Source organism: Dermochelys coriacea, chromosome 1, assembly GCF_009764565.3.
Source record: "Dermochelys coriacea isolate rDerCor1 chromosome 1, rDerCor1.pri.v4, whole genome shotgun sequence".
Classification (NCBI taxonomy): domain Eukaryota; kingdom Metazoa; phylum Chordata; order Testudines; family Dermochelyidae; genus Dermochelys; species Dermochelys coriacea.
Genome location: NC_050068.2, coordinates 185,863,173 through 185,880,959, shown reverse-complemented (window position 1 = coordinate 185,880,959; position 17,787 = coordinate 185,863,173). Strand labels below are relative to the sequence as shown.

Sequence of the window (17,787 nt, the reverse complement as noted above, 5' to 3'; positions counted from 1 at the left end):
GTGGCCACAGCTCCATCAGTATGGAGCTACTGCATCAGCACAGGGCAAGGGGACACTGTTGCAGATGGGGTTAGTAGCAAAATACATGATATTCTTCCCTTCTGAGATTAATATCCGAGAGATGCCATGGACTTGTGATTAAGCACAGGAAGTAGAGCCAGAAACTTGTATGTAATCCCAGTTCTGCCACTGACTTGTTGTGAGACCTTAAACTAGTCTCTTAACCTCTCCGTGCCTCGATTTCCCAGCTGTGAAATAGGGTTAATGTTTTATCCTACAGAGGGCTAATATTTACACTTTTGTGGCATGTTTAGAAGCTTTATGAATGGACAATTTGTTTCCAGGATTTATTGGGAAGAGATAGATATTTTTGTCCAACTGCAAGAGAAGCTAAAGCATTTCTCTCAGCAGCATTTCTCATCTTCACAGTAGGGCAGAGGGGCTTTACCAGAATCTCTTGCCTAAACACAATTCTTGCTGAAATCTTGACGCCACCTCGTGGCAGCTCCTATTATTACACTTGCTCTCAAACTTTTCCATAATGTGGACCGTTACCTTTGAAAGAGTGTGCCTCAAGGACCACCTTCCTTCCTCTCTGTGATTTATATACCACGTGGTGTCAACTGTGGGTGTGGAAAATATTAGGGAGCCCTGTATTTTTAGCTGTCTTGCTTTTTTTCAATAAAAAAATTGACACTGTCTACTCTAGCAATTCCAAGCATCTTTTGGCTCCAGAGTGGCGGTAGGAGATCTCAATCCGTTTGATTAATCTCTCTGTCCCTGCTCCTTTGTACATGCTTCTTTTCTGCCTAGCCTCTCTTGACTGGGCCTTGTCCTCTTCCCTGTGCACATGATTTTCTGCTGCCTTTCTTTCCTGGGCATACTGCCCAGCCACCTGGTCTTGTGTTTTCCCTGTTCCTCTTAACATGCTGCCCAGCTGCCTTGTCGCTGTGTCCCACCTTCGTTCCCTCACCTCTGTTCCTCACTGCAGCATTCTTGTTGGAATCAGGTCCATTGGTGTTCTGACCCATTCCTGCTGGATTCAAATGGCCACTCTTTAGCCAACAGCTCTGTTGGCCAGATTTGTAGGGCATGTCTTCAATGCAAAGTTAACCCAGGCTTTTCCTCTGCTGTTGTCCCAGCTCTCATCCTGTCCACACACACAAACTTCTGACCTGAGCTGGTGGTGCTTTAACCCCAGATTAGCCATCCTGTCTGGGGTATAGGCCAAAGCCCCAGTGAGATTTTCACTTGGGCTAGTAACCTGCCCACTTGGCTGTGAAGACACAGGCTAAAGCATTGATAGTCCTCCACAAGTCCCCTCTGTGTGCCCAGAAGGACAGGCAGGTTCTCCCATAATTCATTGGGAAGGATCATAGAGCAGTTCATCTTAACTGTAGCACAGAGAACCATGGAATCTGCCCCCAGAAGTCCTAGCCACACCTCCAGGTGAACACAGCACTAGTGAGGACACAGTAACTCAGATATAGCTTGATAGTGTGGCTGCTCACATCTAGGGTAGGCTAATCTGTGGGCTGGTCACTCAAGCTAACTCTGCAGCAACAACATGCCCTGGTTCATTCTGCTGGACAAGTAAAACTACCTCTGACTTCTTAGGATGCTATCCAGCATATTCTATCAAACCTGGGCAAGGAAACGGGCTCGAAATATGTTTTTCTGAAATGTGCCCCTGTGAGTGTGACGTCATGCTCACAGTGACTTTCAAAAGTGACATTGTAGAAGAGTTCCCTATTCATTATTCTCTGTTACTTGCAAGTCTAATTTGCTTTTTTAAAATGAGTTAAGTGATCACTTTTGCCGTGTACAGTCTCATCATTAATAAATATTCTGAACTCCAAAGCGATCCGGGGATTTAGTCGGTGTCTGAGTCAGAATAAACTCCAGCCCACTCTGTCGGGTGAACAGATATTCCAGTGGATAACATCCATAATACGTCGTTAGTGGGTCTCCGAGACTTGGCATAGAACTATAGAAAGATGGGGGTGTAAGGGACCTCGAGACGTCATCTAGTCCATTCCTCCACGCTGAGGCAGGACCCAAATATACCTAGACCATCCCTGACAGGTGTTTGTCTAACCATTTGCCATAAATGACCAAAACAATATTATATCACCCTCAGAACACCAAAAACCCCATTTCCCCATGCATTTGACTTCTCTGAAAGGCCCACCTCTTCAGGATCCTTCATAAATTTTGTAAATGATGGTGATGCTTACACTTAATTATATGATACTTAAGTGTGCATTTGTGACCATAAGTGGTACACTGTGTGTGAAAATCTGTAACTGCATGCAATAGTGGCTTAATAAACAAAGGACATGCATGGTCCTAGAAGTACCCTGAATTATCCTTTCCCCACTGATGTTGAATGCAACAGTAGCTTCAAGTGTGGTTACTAATATAAAAGCTATAGTTTAGCATCCATCTTTTTTACACGCCTCCTGTTTGTTTTCAGTGGGAGTTCTACTGTAGTGTATGGGGAGAGTGTGACCCAAACTTTATAGACCCAGCCCATGTACCCTAATTGAGAGTAATCTGGCTCACTTCGCGGTATGAGTGACGCCTGTATGTTAGGATTTGCAGTGGCTTTCACTAAGCCATGGTCCACACTACAAACTTACGTCAGTATAACTGTCGTTTAGGAATGAGGAAAATCCCCACCCCTGAGCGACGCAGTTATACTGACCTAATCCCCCGTGTAGACAGCGCTATGTGAATGGGAGGGTTTCTCCCATCGACATAGCTACTGCTTCGCGGGCAGGTGGGAGGTACGCTGACGGCATCATAAGTGTAGGCAAGCTCTCACAGGCAGGGAGTGGAATAGCAGTGTATTTAGCTGGGCAGGATTGAGGTACATTGGTAAAGTTGTGGGGGGACTCAAGAATGTCATAATGGGGGGTATGTAGAGCTCTCGAATCTCAGTGATGGATGTGTTATAAATATGGAGATACATAGGTGAAGGAAGGACTCAGGAAAGCAATAACATGAGGTATTGCAGCAGTCATGTTAGTGGAGAAGTGTCTTATGCTTTTATTTCTTTCTCCAAACTGTTTCCACTCCTTGCTCTATATCCCACAGAGGCCAGCGTAGCAAAGATACCCTCCTTTGAGGCACCACAGCAGGAAAGAGACTGGAGCAAGATGACACTCAGATTTAATGTATTTAATAATATAAAACCATTACAAGAGAGCCCCAGGACTGCAGGGCAGAGAGGAGGAACTGAGCTGCTCTGGAAAAGTATTCAGATGGGTTTTAAATGATCATTTAAATCTCATCAGGAAAGAGTGGTGAATAAGTTATTTGCTGCCTGTCATGGCCGTTGCTGAGCTTAAAAGCAAAGGCCAGGGGAAACTGACCCTTTCACTCGGACATCTGGGTAGGATGGGACTTGAGAAATGTGTCTGACACCAACTACCTAGTGGAGTAGGTTCCAGTGTCTTTACCTAGTGGGCAATGTGTGAGAAAATAATGGACGGGTGGGGAGAAAAAGGGAAGAGGATCAGCATTGCTGCTGATATCCAGGGGCAGTGACCTGGTAAGAAAGGGATTTCTACCATGGTACTGTCCCTCTTGTGGGGACTCCATTTCATAACAGTCTCTAGCTAGTAAATAGTTGATGACACTGAAAGCACCTCCCCTCTCCCTGCTGGTCAGGAGATGTTCTCTGTCCCTCACTTCCTCCACCTCCTTGCTAATCCCTCCCCTTTCTCATTATTTGAGTCCTCACCCGTGAATAGCTCCAGTGTCTGACTTGTTGCAACTCACAGTATCGGCTGTGGAACTGGACAGAGACATGTTAATTTCACTCTGCTGGTACTTATCAAAACTATGAGCAGCAGCAGAGTCACTGGTGCTGCCAATCTGTAGGCTCCAGAAGATAACTGTTACCACTCTGCCTTTTGTTCATCTTTGGTCCTTTGCTTTGCAGACAGTCTAGAAACCTTTCCCTTTTTAAAACAACTTGAAATAGTCTGTTTCTAAAAAATAAATTCAAAAGTAGATGTAACTGGATGCGTTGCTCTACGTGTTTTTGTGCTTTTGATCTTGGCATTAGTGCCCCTTCAAATCCAGTGGTCATCTCCCTCCCCAACCTATCCTTCGGAATAAAAGGAAGGGAGGGCCAGGGGAGGTGTGAGAGAAATTCTCTGGTTAAGTAGCCAGAAGATGTGGATTCTGTGCAAACAGATTTTTCTCTCTCAAGTGTTGGACTCTTTGCCTGTTTTGTTAATTATCTTTCCGTCTCCCTGGATCTCCGTGTGTTTCCCTTTCATAGCTAATCTTTGTTGTAGAAATAGACAGTGGGGAAATTACTCCTATTTCTTAATGGGATACATGGCATTTATTTCCTGTCCATTTGCTATATCAACTTGACATGTGTCTAATAGCCTTTTGCCAATTCCCTGATGTCTGTCTGTCTGTCTAAGAAGGACACAGGCAATTGACTATTGAGGGTTTGCACTGCTGCCCTCAGAGGAGCCAGCTTCCTCTAAATGCAGTAACGCCATTTTGCTGAGGGAGTTAAAATGTGGATAGACATAAACAAGGGAGAGAAGAATTGTCTCCTGACTTTTTTTAAAGGGAAAATTATAAGATCTTAAATATGTCTACTTGGCCAAACAATGACCTACGGGGGCAAAGGTCCTAGCAATGACATACAAGTATTTTGAAGGATGGGAATGCCAAGGAGAGCGGGGGAGTGATTATTAAGGGTGGTCCAGAGGTTTATGACAAGGATTGAAGGCATGGAATTAAGAGGACCACATAGGCTGTATCTGATAAGTGTCCTTGTCAGTAAGTAGGATCTATTAAGCTACACAACAGTAACCCAAGAGAAGTGATAGAAGGCCCTGTATGGTAGCTTGGGGGCATTTAGCAGTGGACTAAACAAAGCACCAGAAAATATGCTGTTGGTAACAATCTGCATGGGCTGAGGGCTTTGAGGAGGACTAGATGTGGCCTAATAGCACTTTCCATCTCTGATGTCGGAGTCGCTGGAACTGTAAATAGAAACCACCTTCCCAGTGCTCCTTTAAAGAATCCAGCCTTTAGTCGCTCCCTTGGCTCAGAGGTTTCTTAACGCTGCTACCACTAAAGATTTGTTTTCTCATCTCCTCCTTGTCTTCATTCTCTTTATTGCAGTTATTCCAGACTCCTTGAGGGTGACCTCAGTTCCACAGACACTAAACAAAGTGGAACGCGACTCTCTGGAGCTGAAATGCGAGGTGTCTAAGAGTACATCCCAACACAGTCACCTCTCCATCTCCTGGTACCGCCAGAAAGCGGGCGAGCCTCCAGTGGAGGTGATCTCCCTGAGCCGCGACTTTGTCCTGCGGGCGGGCAGCACCTATGCGCAGAGGCAGACCACCGGCGATGTCCGCCTAGACAAGGTGGGAGAGACCACCTCCAAACTCACCGTCTACAACCTCCAGCCATCAGACCAGGGCGAGTTCTACTGCGAGGCAGCTGAGTGGATCCAGGACCCTGACAAGTCCTGGTACGCCATGACCCGCAAGCGCTCCGAGGGCACCATCGTCAACGTCCAAGCCACTGGTCGGTATCTGCAGGGTTTTCTTTCTCTTGGACTGGTATCAGGAGGAGCAGTGGGTGGTGCAATAAGGAAGAGAGTGGGGAATGTGTGAGAGCTCCACTTACAAGAGACTTCTCAGGTACTGAGCAGGCCATTGGGTGACTAGCTCAGCCTGCCTAGCCTCGCTGCCTGTGTGTGCTGCTATCAGTGAAGTTTGGTTTGGCTACAGAATAGTCTCCTTAGGAAAGTCATGAAAGCCCTCTTGCCAGAGTCATTCTTAACATTAGACAGGAGAAAGCCATAAATGTTGTGGGCCTTGGCTACCGCAAAATCCAACTCTCTCCCTGTGCTTGTCACAATGTTTATAATCATCTGAGGTGATCTCATTAACAGTTTCCTGGGTGGAACCTGAGGTGGCCAGGGGCAGGACATTCTCAAGACGGTCACCAGAACAGCTTTATTGCTGATAGGAAGGACAGGTGTCACTAGATGTGCTGTAATAGTGATTCATTCCCTTTCGCCCATTACCAGCTTCTGGCAAACAGAGGCCTCCAAAAATAGGCTTCCTATCACTCAACATTTCCTATTGCAAGGGGCTAATCTCTTTTTGGCCTCTGTCCTTGGAGTGTCCAGAGACCTCCCCCTCCCCAGGAGTGCATTTGTCTCCCTAGAGAGGCTTTGGATCTGCACCGATGTTCTATAATTGAGAAATCCTGAAGAAGGGAACATTCTAGGGTTGCCAGGTATCTAGTTTTCAACAGGAACGTCCGGTCGAAAAGGAACCCTGGTAGCTCTGGGTAAAAGTTAAGTCCAGTTGGCAGCGCAGCAGGGCTAAGGCAGACTCCCTGCCTGCCCTGGCCTTGTGCAGCTCCCGGAAGCAGCAGCATATCCCCCCTCCAGCTCCTAGGCAAAGAGGCAGCCGGGGGCTCTGCATGCTGGACCTGCCCCAAGCGCCAGCTCTGCACCTCCCATTGACCAGGAATTGCACCATTGGAAGCTGTGGGGCAGCGCCTGTGGGTGGGGGCAGTGCACAGAAATGCCTGGCTGCACCTTTGCATAGGAGCCTGAGTGGGGACATGCTGCTGCTGCTTCTGGGAGCTGCCTGAGGTAAGCGTTGCCTGGAGCCTGCACCCCCTCCTGTGACCCAACCCCTTGCCCCCTGCCCTGATCATAGAATCATAGAATCATAGAATATCAGGGTTGGAAGGGACCCCAGAAGGTCATCTAGTCCAACCCCCTGCTCAAAGCAGGACCAAGTCCCAGTTAAATCATCCTAGCCAGGGCTTTGTCAAGCCTGACCTTAAAAACCTCTAAGGAAGGAGATTCTACCACCTCCCTAGGTAACGCATTCCAGTGTTTCACCACCCTCTTAGTGAAAAAGTTTTTCCTAATATCCAATCTAAACCTCCCCCATTGCAACTTGAGACCATTACTCCTCGTTCTGTCATCTGCTACCATTGAGAACAGTCTAGAGCCATCCTCTTTGAAACCCCCTTTCAGGTAGTTGAAAGCAGCTATCAAATCCCCCCTCATTCTTCTCTTCTGCAGACTAAACAATCCCAGCTCCCTCAGCCTCTCCTCGTAAGTCATGTGCTCTAGACCCCTAATCATTTTTGTTGCCCTTCGCTGTACTCTTTCCAATTTATCCACATCCTTCTTGTAGTGTGGGGCCCAAAACTGGACACAGTACTCCAGATGAGGCCTCACCAGTGTCGAATAGAGGGGAACGATCACGTCCCTCGATCTGCTCGCTATGCCCCTACTTATACATCCCAAAATGCCATTGGCCTTCTTGGCAACAAGGGCACACTGCTGACTCTCATATCCAGCTTCTCGTCCACTGTCACCCCTAGGTCCTTTTCCGCAGAACTGCTGCCGAGCCATTCGGTCCCTAGTCTGTAGCGGTGCATTGGATTCTTCCATCCTAAGTGCAGGACCCTGCACTTATCCTTATTGAACCTCATTAGATTTCTTTTGGCCCAATCTTCCAATTTGTCTAGGTCCTTCTGTATCCTATCCCTCCCCTCCAGCGTATCTACCACTCCTCCCAGTTTAGTATCATCCGCAAATTTGCTGAGAGTGCAATCCACACCATCCTCCAGATCATTTATGAAGATATTGAACAAAACGGGCCCCAGGACCGACCCCTGGGGCACTCCACTTGACACCGGCTGCCAACTAGACATGGAGCCATTGATCACTACCCGTTGAGCCCGACAATCTAGCCAGCTTTCTACCCACCTTATAGTGCATTCATCCAGCCCATACTTCCTTAACTTGCTGACAAGAATGCTGTGGGAGACCGTGTCAAAAGCTTTGCTAAAGTCAAGAAACAATACATCCACTGCTTTCCCTTCATCCACAGAACCAGTAATCTCATCATAAAAGGCGATTAGATTAGTCAGGCATGACCTTCCCTTGGTGAATCCATGCTGACTGTTCCTGATCACTTTCCTCTCCTCTAAGTGCTTCAGGATTGATTCTTTGAGGACCTGCTCCATGATTTTTCCAGGGACTGAGGTGAGGCTGACCGGCCTGTAGTTCCCAGGATCCTCCTTCTTCCCTTTTTTAAAGATGGGCACTACATTAGCCTTTTTCCAGTCATCCGGGACTTCCCCCGTTCGCCACGAGTTTTCAAAGATAATGGCCAAGGGCTCTGCAATCACAGCCGCCAATTCCCTCAGCACTCTCGGATGCAATTCGTCCGGCCCCATGGACTTGTGCACGTCCAGCTTTTCTAAATAGTCCCTAACCACCTCTCTCTACAGAGGGCTGGCCATCTCTTCCCCATTTTGTGATGCCCAGCACAGCAGTCTGGGAGCTGACCTTGTTAGTGAAAACAGAGGCAAAAAAAGCATTGAGTACATTAGCTTTTTCCACATCCTCTGTCACTAGCTTGCCTCCCTCATTCAGTAAGGGGCCCACACTTTCCTTGGCTTTCTTCTTGTTGCCAACATACCTGAAGAAACCCTTCTTGTTACTCTTGACATCTCTTGCTAGCTGCAGCTCCAGGTGCGATTTGGCCCTCCTGATATCTTTCCTACATGCCCGAGCAATATTTTTATACTCTTCCCTGGTCATATGTCCAACCTTCCACTTCTTGTAAGCTTCTTTTTTATGTTTAAGATCCGCTAAGATTTCACCATTAAGCCAAGCTGGTCGCCTGCCATATTTACTATTCTTTCGACTCATCGGGATGGTTTGTCCCTGTAACCTCAACAGGGATTCCTTGAAATACAGCCAGCTCTCCTGGACTCCCTTCCCTTTCATGTTAGTCCCCCAGGGGATCCTGGCCATCTGTTCCCTGAGGGAGTCAAAGTCTGCTTTCCTGAAGTCCAGGGTCCGTATCCTGCTGCTTACCTTTCTTCCCTGCGTCAGGATCCTGAACTCAACCAACTCATGGTCACTGCCTCCCAGATTCCCATCCACTTTTGCTTCCCCCACTAATTCTACCCGGTTTGTGAGCAGCAGGTCAAGAAAAGCGCTCCCCCTAGTTGGCTCCCCTAGCACTTGCACCAGGAAATTGTCCCCTACGCTTTCCAAAAACTTCCTGGATTGTCTATGCACCGCTGTATTGCTCTCCCAGCAGATATCAGGAAAATTAAAGTCACCCATGAGAATCAGGGCATGCGATCTAGTAGCTTCCGTGAGTTGCCGGAAGAAAGCCTCATCCACCTCATCCCCCTGGTCCGGTGGTCTATAGCAGACTCCCACCATGACATCACTCTTGTTGCACACACTTCTAAACTTAATCCAGAGACACTCAGGTTTTTCCACAGTTTCGTACCGGAGCTCTGAGCAGTCATACTGCTCCCTTACATACAGTGCTACTCCCCCACCTTTTCTGCCCTGCCTGTCCTTCCTGAACAGTTTATAACCATCCATGACTGTACTCCAGTCATGTGAGTTATCCCACCAAGTCTCTGTTATTCCAATCACGTCATAATTCCTTGACATCACCAGGACCTCCAGTTCTCCCTGCTTGTTTCCAAGGCTTTGTGCATTTGTATATAAGCACTTGAGATAACCTGTTGATCGCCCCTCATTCCCAGTATGAGGCAGGAGCCCTCCCCTCACAGACATTCCTGCCTGTGCTTCCTCCCGGTATCCCGCTTTCCCACACTGATCCCCCTCCCACCCTCTGAACCCCTCTATCCCAGTTTCTAAAAAACAGAACTAGTACTCATTTCAAAGGGGTATCTGTACAGTTTTATATAAGAAGTCAGGGTTATTGAGAGAGTATGTTTTGGAGTCATTCTTCTGACTATAACAGCGCTTCTAATATAAAAAGGCTGAAAAAAAATGAGCTATTCCTTCTCTCCCCTGCTCCTGGTTTGACTGTGATTGCAGCTTTTGCAAACCTAGCACCTGGCTGCTTCTCCTCCTGAGGATGAGATGCACTGTGTTCTCCCAGGCAGCAATTGCTTGCACTCTACACCTCTGCTTAAGTACTGTGTTGACTGTATGTTAATGGCAGAGGTAACAGGGAGGGACGCAGGGGCATGAACATAGGGTACATGTGGGATGCGGGGTGGCTGAGAAGTGGGTTAAAATGAAGCATGGAAGTGTCCTGCTGCCCAGTCTGCCTCTTGGGTGAGGGTCCCCTCCATATGTGCAGTGCTGCAGTGACGCTGCTGCGCGTTGGTGTATCTCTCTCCAGATAAGGAGTTCAGTGTCCGGTTGGAGACAGAGAAGCGGACATACACGGTGGGTGAGCCTGTGGAGTTCCGGTGTATCTTGGAGGCGCAGAACATCCCAGAACGCTACTTCTCCATCTCATGGGCCTTCAACAGCTCCCTGATTGCCAGCCTGGGGCCCAACGCCGTGCCCATCCTCAACAGTGACTTTGCCCAGCGTGAGGCCCTGGGGCAGCTCAAGGTTGCCAAGGAGAGCGACAATGTCTTTGTTCTAAAGATCTACCGCCTCCGCCTGGAGGACAGTGGCAAATACAACTGCCGGGTGACGGAGCGGGAGAAGACGGTGATGGGGGACTTCATTGACAAGGAGAGCAAGCGGCCGAAGAACACGCCCATCACGGTCTTGCCCCTCAGTAAGTAGAGATTGGCATGCTTCTGCAAGGTGCTGTGTCTGCGTGTGCCCTCCCATGCAAAGCAGAGACTGCCTGAGAAACTTAGCTGTTGTCACCTGGGGTGGGACCCCAACCAGAGAAGTTCATGCACAGTGAAGGCTTGTTGGTGAGGTATAGAAACCCAGCCAAAAAGATCTTTAAAGCCAGGGAGGGAGGTATCCACTACTCGGGTTCTTAGGCTGGAAAAATTGGCCCTTGTCTTGGTGTTTGCCCCAGGTTGTAGTTCTCGATAGCAGAGAAGGGAGTTTGGGATCTTTGCTGGAGCAGGGAATGGGGACCCTGTCTTTATTCTCCCACTCTTCCCACCTCCCAGCAGGAAGCTGGGAACTTTAAGGGTTACCCCATCTTAAAAGGCTGAATCGGGAGTGCTGCTGGTTCTAAACCAGCTCCCAGTTCATCCAGGAAGCAGCCCAGCCACTGGAAATGTGTTAGTGCCTGCTGCTCAGTTGCCCCTGCTTTGGTGCTCTTGCAGGAGATCCCATCAGCTCCTCAGATCGGAGGAGATGTGCCGTGGGTCAAGAATCAGAAACAACTGCATCCTTCCCAAGCCACCATTCACTCTTTAGCACAAAGATCCAACTCTGTCCCTGGATGCCTCACTCAGCCAGCCTAGTGAAAACATTCTTGTCTGACCCTGTTTGAATGCCTTTTGTGTGTCGGAGGGGGTGTGATAAATACCGAAAAGACAGGGCAAGAAGAGCTAGTCCTCTGATTCATTCATTTCCTTTGTCTTGCTCTTTCTCTCCAACTCAAATAACTTTGATGTGACAAGCCATGCAAGTATCCTCAAAGTTAACCCAACAATATATATTGAGCAAACAAAGGAGTAGCTGAGAAAGGCTTTTATGTAATTTTTACCTCCCATTTATTAATCTTGTAGTGAGGTGCAGCTTGTCCTGAAGCCATTTATCCTGACATAAGGGTCAATTGTAGTCCTTTACTCTCTTAGCATGGACTCTTGTTCATTTGGGATTGAAAATTACACTAGCCAGAAGTCCTGGATTGGATTGATGCCTAAAAAGTAACACTTCTCGACTAGAACTATAACAGATTTCATATGTGAGATTTCATAACCACCAGTGCTAGAAACAAACTAACAGGACTTAATGTTTTATTCAAAGGTGCTAAGCATCTGCAACTCCCACAAAAAGCAGTGGGCATTACCAGCACTCAGCAGCTGTGAAAATCAAGCCATAAGTCTTCATATCTCTGGAAACTTCAGGATCCCACTTTTCTGATGGCATAAAACATTGATAGCAAGCTCTGGTAGTTTGAGAGAGAACACTGCGAAAACTGCGTAGGAATTGGAAATAGCAAGATGATCGGAATTCTGTGATGGTTGTCAATCAAATGGGTTTGGAAGCCTTTTGGCAGAACCAGGAGTTATTGTACCAGTAGTGACACCCATGTTTTCAGCACATTCCTCTTCTACAGTCTTGTCCTGGTCCTGTGATCAGAAGACGTTGCGACTCCTCACAGGCAGTAATGGGACAGATTTTCAAAGTTTGGCCCTCCCTGCCCTTAGGCACACAAGTTCCCCAGTAGCGAGTCCTTGGCCATGTGCATGCTTTGGATATTTGTACACACGAGTTAGCCACATGCGGATCCAGTGTGTGTGTCGTTTCATACACCTATGTTTGGAAGAACTGCTTCCAAAGTCTGTCTGTCTTGCATACTGGCAAATGGACGAGTATAACCCCCTCCTCCATGTGACACGTTTCTCTTCTGTCTCTTTAGAGACCAGCATCTCCGTGGAGATGACCAACAATGCCAGCAATGTCCTAGAGGGGGAGAGCCTGCGCTTTGGCTGCAGTGTGCGCTCGGGATTTGGGCCCCAAAGCCATCTCTCCGTCACCTGGCAACTTGTGGATGAGCAGAACAGACGCAGTGATGTTGTGCGGCTGGACCGGGATGGCACGCTGCAGCCAGGTCCCTCTTACTCAGAACGTAGCAGCTATGGGGGCATCCAGCTGGAGCAGGTGCGGCCTGGCTCCTTCACCCTGGAGATCTTCAACAGTGTCCAAGCAGATGAGGGCCACTATGAGTGCCGTGTGACTGAGTGGACACGGACGCAAGACGGGGAGTGGCAGATGATTGGGGAGCGGCACGCTAGCACGCCCATATCCATCACTGCTCTGGGTGAGTACCAGAGGCGCTGTGGTGACTCTGCAATGCTTTCCAGCCCCTCACCCTCCTGGGGTTTTGATTACAGCAAAGTCAGGAGGCGGTCTCAGGCATTGCTGGCTTGCACTGTGTGGTTACAGAGCTAAGCGTTAGAGGGAGGGGCATGCTTCTGGTGGGGGAAACTTGTTTCTGAGTGGGAGTCATTGTGCCTTTGTTGGAGGAGTGCAGCACGTCATATTACCGGGGAACTCCAGTGTGTGGCATTAGAGAGACAGAGTAGGAAGTAGGATGGTTAATGGCACTTGCCACTTCTGTAGCACCTTGTGAATGTTAAGCCTTCCGGCTTCTTTGTGGACTAGGTAAATATTATCTCCACTCTCCAGATGAGGAGGGTAAAGTGCAGGGAGGCTGTGGGCTTGACTCTCAGAAATTCTGAGCACCTACAACTCCATCAGATGTCGACAGTAGCTGCCCTCTACACATCTGAAAATCAGGCCCTCAGCGACTGGCCTAAGACCACACAGTTGAGTCTACTGGCCAAGTGGGAATAGAATCCAGGAGTCCTGATTGCTGGTGCCCTGTTCTCACAACTAATCCCTTTGAGTGTTGAATACAGTAAAAACCACACGGTTTAAAGGAGGGTATTTTGGGAACTGCATGGATTTAGACTCTCACTGGTCTTGTCTAGATCTTGCTATAGTAAATGCCAGACCAATGCCAAAAATGCCCTGCAGGTCTGAAGAACCAGTAACTATTCTTGAAAGCCTGATATCATGCAAAATGCCAGGGCTATAAACAATCGCAGTATGTTGTGATTGGAAAGTTAGGATGGATTCGCAGCTTTCCAGTGCTATATGGTATTAATGAAGACCTTTAAAATCATATCACATTCTGATTAGCATCTTGCTTTTCCCTCCTCCCCTTCAGTTCTGACCTGTTCTTAAGAGTTATTCTGTCTAGAGCTAGAAAGCATTGCTTTCGAACTTATAGAAGCTGGCAAGATTCCTGGGTAATGAAGAATTAGGGCCAGTTTCTCAGCTGGTGTAAATCAGCATAGCTGAGAATCAGCTGAAGATCTTAATTTATACTTTGTGTAGTCTGGTGAAGCTGGTAGCTAATTTCATGCCAGAATTGAAGAGTAGGGGGATGGAGTGGGGTGTGCATGGGGAAGTTAGTAAGACTGTAATTGGAGTGACCTGGTTCTAAAATGTGAGTGTCACGTTCATTAATTCATTCTACTTGTTGAAAGTGAGCTGTGTAAAACTTCCTAGTAGTTCCAGAAAATGAAATTAAAAGTTAATAAATGGACCTTCCACTGCAATTCCCTCTTCCAGAGAAATCTCAGATTGACAGGTCATAACTAGTTCCTGTTTATATAACCAAGAGGTGCTACTACAGCCCAATAAAATTTGAAGGAGAAAATGTCTGACAAGTCTGATTTTTTTTTCCCCCTCTTAATATTTGTAAAGTGCTTTGTGATACTCGACGGGCCCATGCTAAAGAGGGTAGTGTTTTTTATTACTACAGCCAGAGGAGACCAAAAGCGTCTGAACATGTGAGGGTCCTGCCACCCTTTGCAGAATGCTAGAGATCTTGGCCCCTGCAAGCCGTTGGGGAATAGCTGTCCTCTGATGATGTGTACACGGACAGAGTTGTGTTAAGGGTGCTCCTAGAGCTGGAATAGTAAGAAATGCTGCCTATCGGAGCTAAGGGGCACAGGGAAAGCTGTGAGGAGTCCCAGAGCTTGAAATAGCATGTGTGCTGCAGGCCAGGATTGAGGTGTTCTTGGTAGATCAATGTGGGGGAGAGGGGGAAAGCTTTCTACAGAGCCCTGGGCTCATTCATTGGATCAGGAACTGATGAGGGGAGAAAACATGGCATTGAAGGAAGCCCCACTTCCCCTTCCTCTTTTGTATTTAGTCAGGGCAATTGGTCGCTGTAGAAGAAAGCTGTTTGCTGGATGTAATGAACACATGAAAGTTGAGAGCCTGAGAATGCAGATCTGATTCCTGCATGGCAGTCGAGAAGTCCTTTCATAATGCTCCTTTGCCCAGACTAAGGGTATGTCTGCACTACAGCTGCTACAGCAGCCACGACAGCGGTGCAGCTATGCTGCTGTAGCGTAGATATTTCTCACATCAACGGAAGGGGTTTTCTGCCACCTCTCCGAAAAGTAATAGCTGAGCCAGCGGTAGAATTCTTCTGTCCACGTAGCTGCATCTACTCTGGGGGTTAGGCCAATCTAACTATGGCTCTCACAACATTTTTCACAGCCCTGAGTGACCAAGATTGGTCTATTTAATTTTTAAATGTAGACCAGGCCTAACTATACAAGACCAAATGACCTTGTAAAAATTAAACCTTCAGTCTCCAGTACTAGGGTCTGACGTCTTGGCAATGCTCTGGACTGGGCCTGATATGTACTTCCCTGTGTAGGATGGCTGCCACATTTTATGTGGTAATGAGATGCAGAGATCTTGCAATGCGGGCAGCTCACTGGGCCTCTTCTTCTTCTCCTGGATAATCATTAAACACATTTCTAAAAGCTTTAATCCCAAAGGCTGACCTGTTTTTGCAGTAATTACATGGCCTGGAACCCTGCCATGGTGACATCTTTTGATTATTAGGATTCCTGAGCCCTCTTGCTATAAGTGTGCAGAGATCTCAGTGGCTGCTCTCTGGCAAGTCTGGCATGTGGAATTTAATCTGCTTACTGCAATTAATGTCTGAACTGCCTACTGTTGTTAATTAATATCTATTTAACCCTAAGGTCAGAAGGTACCATCTCCTGAGTAGTCTGAGTGCAAAGAATATTCCTTCCTTTTGACACCTGGCCAGTTTTCCGTAGGTTTGTAATCTGTCTTGATATTGCATTCAAGGCAATGAAGAATTCTCTTTGGCAGTAATTTACAGCACCTAGTAGGCTGATAATCTATTCTGACATATCAAATATTTCTGCTTCTGTTGGATCCATGTATGGGACTGCATCCTCGGGACTGCATTGAGGGCTTCATAAAATGTGTAAATTCAGAATTTACACTAGTTAATTAAGACTATATTGTCCTCACACCTTAATGTGTTAGTTTTAAAACACCCTGAAGCAAAACAAAAACTCTGAAAAATGTAATCCAGAAAATATGTATTATATAGGGTGTGGATGGGTATATAAATTATATATTGTCCAAATATAGCTATAATTGAGAGACAATGAAAGCCGCTGCCTAGGTGACTGCGTCACATGAAGACTAAAATCAGAGAGTCCTCACTCTAACTCAGGGTTTTTATATTGATGCTCAAATACTAGAGCGATGGGCACTTCTCAAGAGTATAAATGCCAACAAGCTGTCCCTTCTTTCCCCTCCCATCATCCCTTCGGTGCCACCAGGAGGTAGGCTTGGATTTGGGGGCAGGGAAAAATTATTAATACAAAAGAACGATGTTACTATTGCAGGAAAGCCTGGGCCAAGAGGTGGGTATTGAATCCAGGTCTGAATGCTGTGAGATTAGTGACCAAACATTCATCCAGTTTCTACAGTTTAGGTCTGGCTATTGTGTAGGCTCTCCGTGATTACTAGCTTCCTCCCTATTCGCTCAGTGTTCCTTTCTTCAGTACTTCGGTAGTGTGGATCAGCGGTTGTCAACCTATTTACCACTGTGGGCTGCATATGCAGCTCTCTGTGTGTTATGTGGGCCACAGCTACACTATATATATATATAATATATATATTACTACCTGTATGGCCATGAAGATGTCACATGGGCCACAGCTGTGTGCTGCTTGGACTGCAAGTGGCCCACAGGTTGAAGCCCATGAGTTGAAAACCACTGGTATGGACCATATGTTAGAAGAGAGGTTCTCACCGACACTTCCCCTCCCATTCAGGGCTGTAGGAGCCACCTCCTCTCCTGTTGGAAATGAAATACCATCCCTGTCGCACTGCAGCAGTGGCTTACGTGGAGAGTTCCTGTGGAGCAAGTACTGAATTTGAAGTGTTTTAGGTGCTTTTAAGGTAACTTAGTAATGGGAAACGAGAAGCACCAGTAGCTTTCCCTGTAGTGTAATTGGAGAACCACTGCTATAACCATTTCTCATTCATAGCATTGTGGCAGGCCTCATTTGACAAAGTTCTCCAAACTCTCTTCAGTCTCACTCATTTCTCTCTCTCTCTCTCTCTCTCTCTCTCTCTGCAGAGGCTGGTTTTGCTGTCACAGCCATATCCAGAACCCCTGGAGTGACCTACAATGAATCATTTGACCTCCAGTGTATCATCAAGCCGCACTATCCATCCTGGGTCCCAGTGTCTGTGACATGGCGCTTCCAGCCAGCGGGCACCACAGAATTCCACGACCTGGTCACCTTCACTCGGGACGGTGGGGTCCAATGGGGAGACAGGTACACGGGCTTCCGGACCCGCACTGCTATTGAAAAAGCAGAGTCCAGCAACAACGTGCGCCTCAGCATCAGCCGAGCCAGCGACACTGAGGCCGGCAAGTACCAGTGTGTGGCCGAGTTGTGGCGGAAGAACTACAACAGCAGTTGGACACGACTGGCAGACAGGACCTCCAACCTGCTAGAGATCCGGGTCCTGCGGCCAGGTAAGAGCCCTGACGGTCATTGTCCTGAAGGATTAGAACTCATGAAAGTAACAGGACTAAACTCACTTTCATGACTCAAATTCTGCCCTCTTTCCTTCCCCAAAGGGCAGAGGCAAAAACCTCCTAGCTCTAAACTCCTTTAACAACGATGTGATGATACAGCTATGGCTGCCAGCAAGGACTACTAACATTACTGTCCCTTTACATGTCAAGGAAAAAACACCTCAGACCTGCACGTTGTACATAACAACAGTGCATGTAACCGGGCCTTCCTCTCACTGCTACTCTTCCTCCCTCTGTTCGTTTATTCCCACCTGTTGCATCTCATATCTTACTCTAGCACGGTGGGGCTCTAACCCTAGATATTGCTGTACTAATCATAGTCATGGAGTCAGACATTATGAGAGTTGTGTATACGCACCCACCAAGA

At 47.4% G+C, this 17,787-nt stretch overlaps 1 protein-coding gene across 3 annotated transcripts in view; it reads left to right on the top strand.

Moving 5' to 3' along the window:
- IGSF3 (immunoglobulin superfamily member 3) overlaps positions 1-17,787 on the top strand; it is a 165,774-nt gene that overhangs the window by 103,018 nt on the left and 44,969 nt on the right. For all 3 annotated transcript variants that reach the window (XM_038405027.2, XM_038405050.2, XM_043509902.1), the window contains 4 exons: positions 5,161-5,571; positions 10,209-10,598; positions 12,375-12,776; positions 16,953-17,357. In XM_038405027.2, the coding sequence (XP_038260955.1) occupies positions 5,161-5,571; positions 10,209-10,598; positions 12,375-12,776; positions 16,953-17,357 (1,608 nt within the window). The remainder of the gene's footprint in view (positions 1-5,160; positions 5,572-10,208; positions 10,599-12,374; positions 12,777-16,952; positions 17,358-17,787) is intronic.